Source organism: Lampetra planeri, chromosome 27 (assembly GCF_965212315.1).
Source record: "Lampetra planeri chromosome 27, kcLamPlan1.2.h2, whole genome shotgun sequence".
Classification (NCBI taxonomy): Eukaryota; Metazoa; Chordata; class Hyperoartia; order Petromyzontiformes; family Petromyzontidae; genus Lampetra; species Lampetra planeri.
This window is the reverse complement of record NC_136133.1, coordinates 11,259,026-11,271,376: the sequence shown is the minus strand read 5'-3', so window position 1 is coordinate 11,271,376 and position 12,351 is coordinate 11,259,026. Positions and strand designations below refer to the sequence as shown.

Genomic DNA, 12,351 nt, shown 5'->3' with positions numbered 1-12,351 from the left:
TACGAGGCACGCAATTAAATCGACACACTGACTCGGCAAATGTGCATGTAATCGCAGAGGGAGCGAATGCCACTGATAACGGAGTGCAGAAGTTGGTTGTGTGCGCGAGTTCTGGTTATGTGCAGTACAATTTTACACCACACACTCCCACGACGCGAGAGAGTGATAAAGGAAATTAAAAAAACGAACGTGAAAACCGTGATCGAATGATCAAAGTGATAAGTGGTAAACCAGACACTCGGAGCTTGAAAAAAATATGGCAAGGAGGTAACATGAGGAAAATAACGCATAAATGCGTTCGAAACCGCTACCTAGCGTTTCCCAGGAACTAAAAAAAAAACATTTTTAATAAAAATTAAAAATTTGCATTTTTTTTTATATATTTTTTTTTACAGTAGTTATGATGGATAAGAACCGATGTAACTTGTTGCCTTGATGTTAATTTTTTTACTTATTTCAAATGTAACCATGCTAAGATTGTGATACGTACGCGCGCGTTGTAAGGAATAACCGCCAAAACCGCTACCTAGCGTTTCCCAGGATTTAACAAAAACAAAAATTAATATTCGCCGTAGTTATGATGGATGAGAACCGGTGTAACATGTGGTATCGATGTTTAACGTTTTGTTTTATTTTCTTTGCTTATTTCAAATGTAACCATGTTAAGATTGTGATACGTACGCACGCGTTGTAAGAAATAACCGCCGAGAGTGAGGGCGGCTGATGGATTCCTAACGAAAAAAAAGGGGTATTAACTTTGTTTTGAAAATTCGCCAGTGGCCAAATCGACCCCTGATAATTTTCAAAAGGGCGAATTGTTGTGTCTATACCCCTTTTTAAATTAATATTAAGAATAAAATTTTTTTTTTTATCTATATATATATTTTTAGATTAAATAATGAAAACAACCCACTACTCCTCACAAGCACACCAGGAATCTATGAAACGTGGAGGGCCATTAAACGGTAAGAATTTGGGCACAGAGAGGTCAGAGACATCCAGATGGACAAAAGGTCGATGGTCTAACCTCTCAAGACATTTGGAGATGCACGGATAAGGTGCAGAGCAGAGAAAAACAACTGTTGCAACTCGCGTTTTCTTTAACGTCTTCCTTACCGAAAAGTAGAAACTTAACAAAAAGAATTAACCAGCAAACAATAGGGGCTTGTTATTAGATATTCCCTTATATTACTCGTATTCACTGTACATAAATATTATTTTGTATTGTATGTTTCTAGCTACATGACCTTACCAAAAACTAAAGAATACGAATTCCAGAATGCTTAGGTGGAAACTTAGTTACACTTAACCTCAGGACATTAAAATATAACTCAGAAATAAAACACCAATCCCTGGAAACAAACACATAACCAAACTTGGCACAGCCCTCAAAACAATGATGTAATGAGGATCATTACGAATATTCATTAAACATAGACCAAATAATAACCACGATATACTAAGACCGAGGGAACTCATAAAAAATATACCACATAAATGTATTGCAAAAATCTCCTCAGCCACCTTTGTCTCCAACAGTCCGGCACAAACAGATGGCCCAATAAATACTTAGGGGGTTAGAAAGGGTCGCGAGGGGGGGGGGTTCTGTGCTGACATTCCGAGGGCGTCTGGTTTTTTTTGGTTTGTTGTTCCTCTCGCAAGAGATGCGCCGAGAGGGGAGTCACGTTTTGAGTTTTAAGCACAAGCGCACATCACGAATGAGCAGTCCGGTTCGAGTCGCGCTCAGTCTTGCAACTCGGCTTGCGACGCGGCGTTGCGACGGGGCTCGCAAGAGAGCTGGGGCCGATCGTGCCTCGAGGAGAGATGGGACGACGAGGGGTCGTTAGAGTGACAGCCTGAGTGCAGTCTGTTCAAGTCGCGCTCAGTCTCGCAACTCGGCTTGCGACGCAGCGTTGCGACGGGGCTCGCAAAGGAGCTGGGGCGAGTCGTGCCTCGAAGAGAGATAGAACGATGTGGGGTCGTTCGAGTCGCAGAAATCTGAGTTCAACCTGGGTCGAGGCATGGGTTCAGCCGTTATCCGGCTGGCGGAGTGTCGTGAGGGAGCAAACACCGATACCGATGGCAGGTGTCGCTTCTCGCAGAACGAAGTGTCGAGGTGTGGTTAAGTGCGAATAAAGCTGGCAGCTGTACGAACAAAGGAAAGCACGGAGAAGAGAGAGTGACAAGTGACAACAAGCAATCAACCTGTAGAAGGGCGGAAATCGCCAAGCGTCGACCAAGCGAGCATCAAAAAGGACGAACAGCAGCAGAAGCACCGCCGAAGGCGAGCATCGTGCCGACTCAACAATCATCCAGCAGTGGAAAAGCCTGGAGCTGCCACCAAGAGAGAGAGAGCGCCATCGAATGCGCCGTGTGTTTGATACACACACACCGACCAACACCCAATGAGAACAGACAAGACGTCCAGCAGCGACGACGGAATCATCGCGCACCACGTCGGCAAGCGTCGTGCCAACTCGTCGTCCAGCAGTGGAGAGTGAGAGCGCACGAGCAGAGACACGCCCGAGCGAGGGAGCAGCACGGGCTCGCTGCGGCCACGCCCAAGCCAGAGAGAACCTGGCCGCTGTTTGTATATTCCCTCCCACACCCCACAAGCTAACGACACAACTCCCGGCTCTAAGAAAAATTTAATTAATTTTACAAGGGGACAACGCACACACAACAAGCACACGAATAAGACTTTCAAAAAGTTATCTTTGTGTTTTAAAAAGGGTTGCCATTTCAAGGTGGTGCGTTCAATATCAACTGATCGTGCAAAGCAGTTGCTGCTGTCGAGTTACATGAATAAGAAATGTTTGAGTCATTTATTTTCGTTAATTGCATAATCTTGCCCATGAATTTATTGACGTATACTTGCCTTTGCATACTAGAGTGTCATGTGTTTGTTTAGAATAAAATTGTTATCACAGAAGTATCTCGAGTGTTCCTTCCAAGTCCATGCAAAACTGTCTTATTCATAAGAACTGTTACCTGCGATGAGATATGAACTTGGAGACCTAACATAACATAAACACACTAAGATAATCAATAAATGTTTAATCAAAGATACTCGTTCATCCCGATTGATACAACTCTGGATAACAAAGCGAAGCCTAATTATCATAACTGCACACATTAACCTAATCGCAAGCATCCGCATAAATTATTACGATTATCTCTGTGATTATCATAATTTATGCATATAATTAACACATTATTTGTTGTGACGGTGCATCACTCGCTGGGGACAGAGATTCTATTTGTTTGTTGTTTTGGTGAATGGAGAGTAGTGGACAGAGTCGATGCTGGTGCCTGTGGTCCGACCGCCTAAAGCTACACCACAAACTCGTCTGCAGCAGATATTGCATTGTCAGTGAAAGGAACCTTGCCCATTTCGGAATCTCTCCCACCCTGCATGCTTGCTGAGCGCATCACACCTTGCGGGGATGCAGATGGTGGGTTTGTGTAGTGTGTGGTGTATGAGTGTGTGAGTAAGTGGGTCAATGAGTGTGTGTGTATGAGTGGGGAGCGGTAGTGTAGCAGTTTAACACGTAGGCTTTCGCGACCAATATTGTTCATAATCAACGATTTTTGGGTTTAGATCGCGTTATTTATAAATGTGTCGTAACCCTCCACCACCCGACACGGCCAATCAGTAAAAAAAGTGTCACGTTGACAAAAGACAAATAGTTCACTGCTTTAGCCCATCGGTGTGTTGAAGCGTGAAACCACAACATTTACAATTTGAGTACGACGTTTCGCTGGTAATTGCATCCAGCATCATCGGGCAATTCGCCAGAATGGTGAGGCTCTGCTGTGTCTCCCGTTCTTATATAGAGCAGCAGCAGGGTGACGTCATCATTAACTCATTAACTCATCAGGTGCAAAGATTTGAGGGGGGGGGTTATTGTAATTATATACTTGATTAGTAATAAGGCTATTGTTACGATGCGAGTTGTAGATTAGTAATCATTTGGAATGTGTTCTATTGTGATTATGCTACATTAATAATCAGTTAGTGCTTGTTTCCCTTATAAGGAATTGTAATGCATCTTATTTAATAATACGCTTCCAGGCCGCACTAAGCCTGTAGCTGTCTGAGCGATTAAAGTTATTTCTGTTTCTCTCAATCTCAATGGATTCTCTAATTAGTCTTTGCCAGTAGTAACTAGTTTTACACAACACTTCAACGTTGTCAAAATCAATTGAGTGTCCCTGTTGGCAAGCATGTTCTGCCACTGCCGACAGTTGTGTTTGCGATAGTTTAATATTTCTCTGGTGTTCTTTTAGTCTTACACTAACGTTACGCCCTGTCTGTCCAATATAGCATCTGCCACATACACAATTAATCCGATATACACCTTCTGTTGATAATTTAGGTAATTCGTCTTTAGTGCACGTTACTAGTTGTTGAATTTTGTGTACTGTACCAAATCTTACTGTAATGTTTTGCTTTTGCAAAACACGGGCTAATTTGTCAGTTACTCCTGAGATAAATGGTATTTTTATTGTTTTAATAATCTGATCGCTTTCAGCAGTGTTGCTTTGCGATCGTGATTTGGCATTTAGTGCTCTGTTAATTTGAGCATTATTGTAGCCATTCTGTCTTAGTGCTTCTTTAACATGTTTAATCTCTCTCACTAGACTTTCATCATCTGACACTGTTTTAGCCCGATGTATGAGCGTCTTGATTAGAGAGGATTTCACCCAGCTCAGAAATCCTCTCTAATCAAGACGCTCATACATCGGGCTAAAACAGTGTCAGATGATGAAAGTCTAGTGAGAGAGATTAAACATGTTAAAGAAGCACTAAGACAGAATGGCTACAATAATGCTCAAATTAACAGAGCACTAAATGCCAAATCACGATCGCAAAGCAACACTGCTGAAAGCGATCAGATTATTAAAACAATAAAAATACCATTTATCTCAGGAGTAACTGACAAATTAGCCCGTGTTTTGCAAAAGCAAAACATTACAGTAAGATTTGGTACAGTACACAAAATTCAACAACTAGTAACGTGCACTAAAGACGAATTACCTAAATTATCAACAGAAGGTGTATATCGGATTAATTGTGTATGTGGCAGATGCTATATTGGACAGACAGGGCGTAACGTTAGTGTAAGACTAAAAGAACACCAGAGAAATATTAAACTATCGCAAACACAACTGTCGGCAGTGGCAGAACATGCTTGCCAACAGGGACACTCAATTGATTTTGACAACGTTGAAGTGTTGTGTAAAACTAGTTACTACTGGCAAAGACTAATTAGAGAATCCATTGAGATTGAGAGAAACAGAAATAACTTTAATCGCTCAGACAGCTACAGGCTTAGTGCGGCCTGGAAGCGTATTATTAAATAAGATGCATTACAATTCCTTATAAGGGAAACAAGCACTAACTGATTATTAATGTAGCATAATCACAATAGAACACATTCCAAATGATTACTAATCTACAACTCGCATCGTAACAATAGCCTTATTACTCATCAAGTATATAATTACAATAACCCCCCCTCAAATCTTTGCACCTGATGAGTTAATGAGTTAATGATGACGTCACCCTGCTGCTGCTCTATATAAGAACGGGAGACACAGCAGAGCCTCACCATTCTGGCGAATTGCCCGATGATGCTGGATGCAATTACCAGCGAAACGTCGTACTCAAATTGTAAATGTTGTGGTTTCACGCTTCAACACACCGGTGGGCTAAAGCAGTGAACTATTTGTCTTTTGTCAACGTGACACTTTTTTTACTGATTGGCCGTGTCGGGTGGTGGAGGGTTACGACACATTTATAAATAACGCGATCTAAACCCAAAAATCGTTGATTATGGGTAGTGTAGCAGTTCACTCGCTGCGCTACGAACCCGGTTACCCGAGTTAGATTCGCGCTCACGGCCAACACCGGTGACGATTATCTGAACCAGTGCTGGGCCTCCCCTAGGTTGACTCTGCCTGAAATAAGCACCGGGTGCGTTGTATAAACATCACCACTGGGGAGACAAAGGCGGCCTGGCGTGGTGTTGGCCACCCACACCCTCGTGTGCTGTGCCAGCCCTCAGAGATGCTCGCTAACAGCACTTGCCCGGGAGACAAGGCTGTGATGGCCAGATCATGTAGGATGTGGAGCTAAGTGGACTTGCCCAAGACTGGGCACTTGGAGACAGTCGCCCTCCAGCAACATCAGAGGGCATAGGAGAGACGCTCACAACGAGGAGAGCACCAGTCAGCTCAAACGCAGCGAGTGGGGCCACAGGTGGTGCATCTGGTAGTCATCTCAGTCAGTCAACTCATGGCACCTGGGTGTGTTCCGCGATCTCCTGTGAGCGAGCCTTCGACACTTCACGTGGCCGCAAGATTCAACTAGCCTGGCACAAGCACCATGGTGGCGTCACGGCCACGGCCGTTTTTGTGGTTATTGTGTGGGTGAGTGAGTTAGCGAGCACGTCACACCTGCGGGTGGATGCGGATCGTCGCGATGTCCACCTTGGTGTCCACGTCCGTGACCTCGGCCTCGTACGAGCGGCCCCCACGCAGAGTCACCATGACGACGCGCGTGGCACCCCCGCCCCCCACCACGTGCGCGTTGGTGACGATGAGCCCCTCGTCCGAGACGAGGAACCCCGAGCCGCTCGACACGGGGGCCGCGCGCGCATACATGGACGGGCTGCGTGGCACCCCACCGCACCACCATACAGCACCATCACGCGTCACACCACATTCACACACCTACCCTGGTGTGTATCTCGATCAAGGCCGTAATTATAATATATATTGGGGGGGACACATCCTCCCCAATATTCAAATATGCTCAAAATGTCCCCCCCAATATATTGCTATAAAATAGGTTTCTGTTTATATGATTGTGGTTATGGTTGTACTGTACTTTATTAATCCCTAATCTCTGCCATTACATACAATGAAACAAGAAAAGGTAAAAAAGAAAAAAACAGAGCAATGTAATACAATACACTATTAGACATTATTGTAAAAAATAAATAAAAAGTCCATCCTATGTGTTAGTTATTTTTTTATATTTTAGGCAGGAAATGGCAGGAAATGAGTTTAAAAATTTAGATTTTTTTTCTGGAGGGGGACCCCAGACCCCCTGAAAGATGTGTTCCCCCCCCCAATGTTGACTCCATGGCTATGGCCTTGATCTCGATGTACACACACACACCTGTTTCTTACACGCACACAGACCTCTGAATAAAGGTGTCAGTTTTGTACCAGTTTAAAAGGGTAAAAACCTACTACTATATTTTGCCACTGGTAAAAGAGACCTCATAGTGTAGACGCTTCCCCGAGCTCTCAAGACTCTGATATTGCACTGTGTTTGAGTTGTACGCCTTCTGGTGTCAACTGGTCCAACACCAATGGGGACTAGGCTCTAAAGAAAGCCGTCTCGGGTGTGGACCAATCAACTTCAAGGACAGTGCATATTATTATCATTATCAGAGTTGCTTATTTTTGTTTGCTTTTTTTACTACTTGTGTTGTGGTTATTGCAAACATGATGCCTTGAATAAAGGTGTCAGTTTTGTACCAGTTTAAAAGGGTAAAAACCTACTACTATATTTTGCCACTGGTAAAAGAGATCTCATAGTGAAAATTTCTTACTTTCTCACAAATGTGCCAAATTTCTGCATTTTAATCGCCCGGCGCTACAATCATTGTTGTCAGCGTCGCTCCTCCACTGTCTATTGTTGTTGGAGGGCGACTGCCTCCAAATTCTTGGAACATCATTCACGAAGCTCCTTCAGAGAGGCCGTTCTTGAAACCGCTGGTACCAATCATAGGCAAGTCCACGCAGCACCATATGCTTCTGTACCGCATCAGTCTATCTCTTCTCTAGCCCATGCCACGCCCATTCAGCCCACTCTATCTGGCCAAACAGAAGCTGCTCGGGCATGCCGTGGCTGGGCATGCGGGGGCTACATGATCCAGCCAACGCAGCCTTCCCTGCCGGAGGAGCTCACCGATAGGACTGTGTCCAGATCTTTCAAGGATCTGTGAGCTCCTCTCACAACTCAGTCTAGTTAAACGCAGGAAGGATTGTAGACAGGTCAGCCAAATGTTCAATTAGAGGGCTCCACACTTCGCAAACATATACAAGGGAGGGCATGACTGTGGCCGAGAAGACTCAAGGCTTTGTTTGGAGCGACAGGCCAGATAGCTTTCACATAGTATTACGGATAATTACGCAGTCGATAAAAAATATAATGCCGCTCGACTGATTTGGAATGAAACCTCTGCTGCCAAAGTAGAGCTGGGCATAAGACACACAAACACCATCGCATATACACTCATTCACATTTACACACGCTCCGCACACACACACACAACAACCGCCATTCGCCACTAAGTGGAGGTGACGTCACTACGGCTCTTGTGCCAGGCTATGTGCACTTTGAGGCCACGTGAAGTTTCGAAGGCTCGTTGACAAGAGGTCACGGGACAGACCCTGTGCGATGGGTTGGCTGACTCAGATCACCGGCCGATGCACCACTCGCACACATACAAAAACAAAGATCCCCCGTATAGCCTTAACATACTGTTGGAGCAAGTGCTGCTAGCGAGCACCTATGAAGGCCGGCACGGCACACGAGGGGGTGGGTGGCCAACACCACGCCCGGACGCCTTTGTCTCCCTAGTAGCGATGTTTACACACCGCACCAGGTACTCATTTTAGGCTGAGTCGACCTAGGGGAGGCCCAGGATCGGTTCAAATAATCGTCACTGGTGTTGGCCGTGAGCGGGAATCGAACCCGGGTCGCCAAGTTCGTAGCGCAGCGCGCTAACCGCTACACTACCGCTCCCCACACACACACTGGAACATACACACACAACAACAACAACCGCCATTCTCCACTAAGTGGCGGTGACGTCACCACGACGCTTGTGCCAGGCCATGTGCACATTGAGGCCACGTGAAGTGTCGAACGCCCGCTGGCAGGAGGTCACAGGGCAGACCCAGGTGCCACGGGTCGACTGACTGAGATAACCGAGATGACTGGCTGATGCACCACCTGTGCCCCCTACTGTGCCAAACTGCTGTGCTTTAGCCACCTGGCACTCCGCTCGTTGTTGTGAGCATCGCTCCTCCGCCCTCCGTTGTTGTTGGAGGGCGACTGTCTCAAACTGCCCATTAGCGTCCTTCACGAGCTTCCTCCACAGAGGCCGATCTTGACACTGCTGGTACCAGTCATCGGCAAGTCTACTCAGCTCCACGTTCACATCACTCCATCTCTTCTCTAGCCCGTGCCGCGCCCGTTTAGCCCCCTCGATCCGGCCGAACAAAAGCTGTTTAGGCATGCGGTGGCTAGGCATGCGGGCTACAAGACCCAGCCAACGCAGCCTTGCCTGCCAGAGGAGCTCACCGATGGGACTTTGCCCAGATCTTTCAAGGATTTTGTGAGCTCCTCACACAATCCAGCCTGGTTAAATCCAGGATGGATCGTAGGCAGGCCAGCCTAAATGTTTCTCACCGGCGAAGATGCTCCATTAGGGGGGTTCACGTTTCGCAAGCGTAGAGAAGTGAGGGAATGACTGTGGCCGAGAAGACCTGAAGCTTCGTACGGAGCGACAGACCAGGTAGCTTCCACACAGCGTTACGCAACCGATTAAAATATATTGCCGCTTGACTGATTCGGAGTGAGACCTCTGCTGTTAAACACACACACACACACTGGAACACACACACACAAACACACACTGGAACACACACACACAAACACACACTGGAACACACACACACAAACACACACTGGAACACACACACACAAACACACACTGGAACACACACACACAAACACACACTGGAACACACACACACAAACACACACTGGAACACACACACACAAACACACACTGGAACACACACACACAAACACACACTGGAACACACACACACAAACACACACTGGAACACACACACACAAACACACACTGGAACACACACACACAAACACACACTGGAACACACACACACAAACACACACTGGAACACACACACACACTAGAACACACACACACACACACACTGGAACACACACACACACACACACTGGAACACACACACACACACACTGGAACACACACACACACACACTGGAACACACACACACACACACTGGAACACACACACACACACACTGGAACACACACACACACACTGGAACACACACTGGAACACACACACACACACTGGAACACACACTGGAACACACACACACACACACTGGAACACACACACACACACACTGGAACACACACACACACACACTGGAACACACACACACACACACTGGAACACACACACACACACACACTGGAACACACACACACACACACACTGGAACACACACACACACACACTGGAACACACACACACACACACTGGAACACACACACACACTGGAACACACACACACACTGGAACACACACACACACTGGAACACACACACACACTGGAACACACACACACACACACACTGGAACACACACACACACACACACTGGAACACACACACACACACACACTGGAACACACACACACACACACTGGAACACACACACACACACACACACTGGAACACACACACACACACTGGAACACACACACACACACACACTGGAACACACACACACACACACTGGAACACACACACACACACTGGAACACACACACACACACACACACTGGAACACACACACACACACTGGAACACACACACACACACACACACTGGAACACACACACACACACACTGGAACACACACACACACACACTGGAACACACACACACACACACTGGAACACACACACACACACACTGGAACACACACACAACAACAACAACCGCCATTCGCCACTAAGTGGCGGTGACGTCACCACGACGCTTGTTCCAGGCCAAGTGCACCTTGAGGCCACGTGAAGTGTCGAACGCCCGCTGCAGGAGGTCACGGGGCAGACCCAGCAGGTGCCACGGGGCGACTGACCGAGATGACCGAGATGACTGGCTGATGCACCACCTTTGCCCCCTACTGTACCAACTTGCTGTGCTTTAGCCACCCGGCGCTCCGCTCGTTGTTGTGAGCGTCGCTCCTCCGCCCTCCGTTGTTGTTGTAGGGCGACTGCCTCCAACTGCCCAGTAGCGTCCTTCACGAGCCTCCTCCATTGAGGCCGATCTTGACACCGCTGGTACCAGTCATCGGCAAGTCCACTCAGCTCCACGTCCTCCTGTACCACATCACTCCATCTCTTCTCTAGCCCGTGCCGCGCCCGTTTAGCCCCCTCAATCCGGCCGAACAAAAGCTGTTTAGGCATGCGGTGGCTGGGCATGCGGGCTACATGACCCAGCCAACGCAGCCTTGCCTGCCGGAGGCGCTCACCGATGGGACTTTGCCCAGATCTTTCAAGGATTTGTGAGCTCCTCACACAATCCAGCCTTGTTAAACCCAGGATGGATCGTAGGCAGGCCAGCCTAAATGTTTCCAACCGGCGAAGATGCTCCATTAGGGGGGTCCACGTTTCGCAAGCGTAGAGAAGGGAGGGAATGACCGTGGCCGAGATGACCTGAAGCTTCGTGCGGAGCGACAGACCAGGTAGCTTCCACACAGCGTTACGCAACCGATGAAAAGATATTGCCGCTCGACTGATTCCGAGTGAGACCTCTGCTGTTAAACTGGAGCCGGTTATAAGCACACTGCCCAGGTATGGGAAACTCTCCACTCTCTCCACAACTTCCCCATCACCGATTGGGAGTTGTGGGGGTGGAGTGTCCGATGGTACAAAATACCCAGGTAGGTGCTTAGTTTTGGTGGGGCTGATGGTAAGGCCCCATCTCTTAGTGGTACGCTCCAGTCTCAGCAGCAGCGTCTCCAACTCCTCTTCTGAATGAGCAGCTATTACCAAATCATCGGCATACATAACGTGGTTGACCAATAGGGAGCCATCCCTTGATCGCACCCGGGCGTCGATCAGCCTCCCATTATATCTGTACCAAATGGAAATTCCCCCGGTACAGCTATTGAAGGCTTCACGAACTACGCAGTCGAAATAGATGTTAAATAATGTGGGAGCCAGAGGACATCTCTGTCGCACCCCAAGGTGTACAGGGAAAGGCTCCGACTCCCGGCCACGTAGTTTTACCCAGGCCCGCTCACCATCATGAAGGTCCTTAATGATCGTGAGCAGAGGGTCAGGGACTCCGAAAGCACGAAGAACAAGCCAGAGCCCAGGCCTATTGATGGTATCATAGGCCTTGACCAGGTCAATAAAGCAGAGATGTAGGTCTTGTTGGAATTCCCTACACCTCTGCTGTAGCAGACGGACAGAAA

The 12,351-nt window shown here is 47.3% G+C and overlaps 1 protein-coding gene across 1 annotated transcript in view; it reads right to left on the bottom strand.

Annotated features, from left to right (window-relative positions):
- Positions 1-6,672, bottom strand: part of LOC144728173 (serine protease HTRA3-like) — a 53,723-nt gene extending 47,051 nt beyond the window's left edge. The window contains exon 1 of the mRNA XM_078607527.1: positions 6,463-6,672. Within this exon, the coding sequence (XP_078463653.1) occupies positions 6,463-6,669 (207 nt within the window). The 5' untranslated portion in view covers positions 6,670-6,672. The remainder of the gene's footprint in view (positions 1-6,462) is intronic.
- Positions 6,673-12,351: the final 5,679 nt, after the last annotated feature.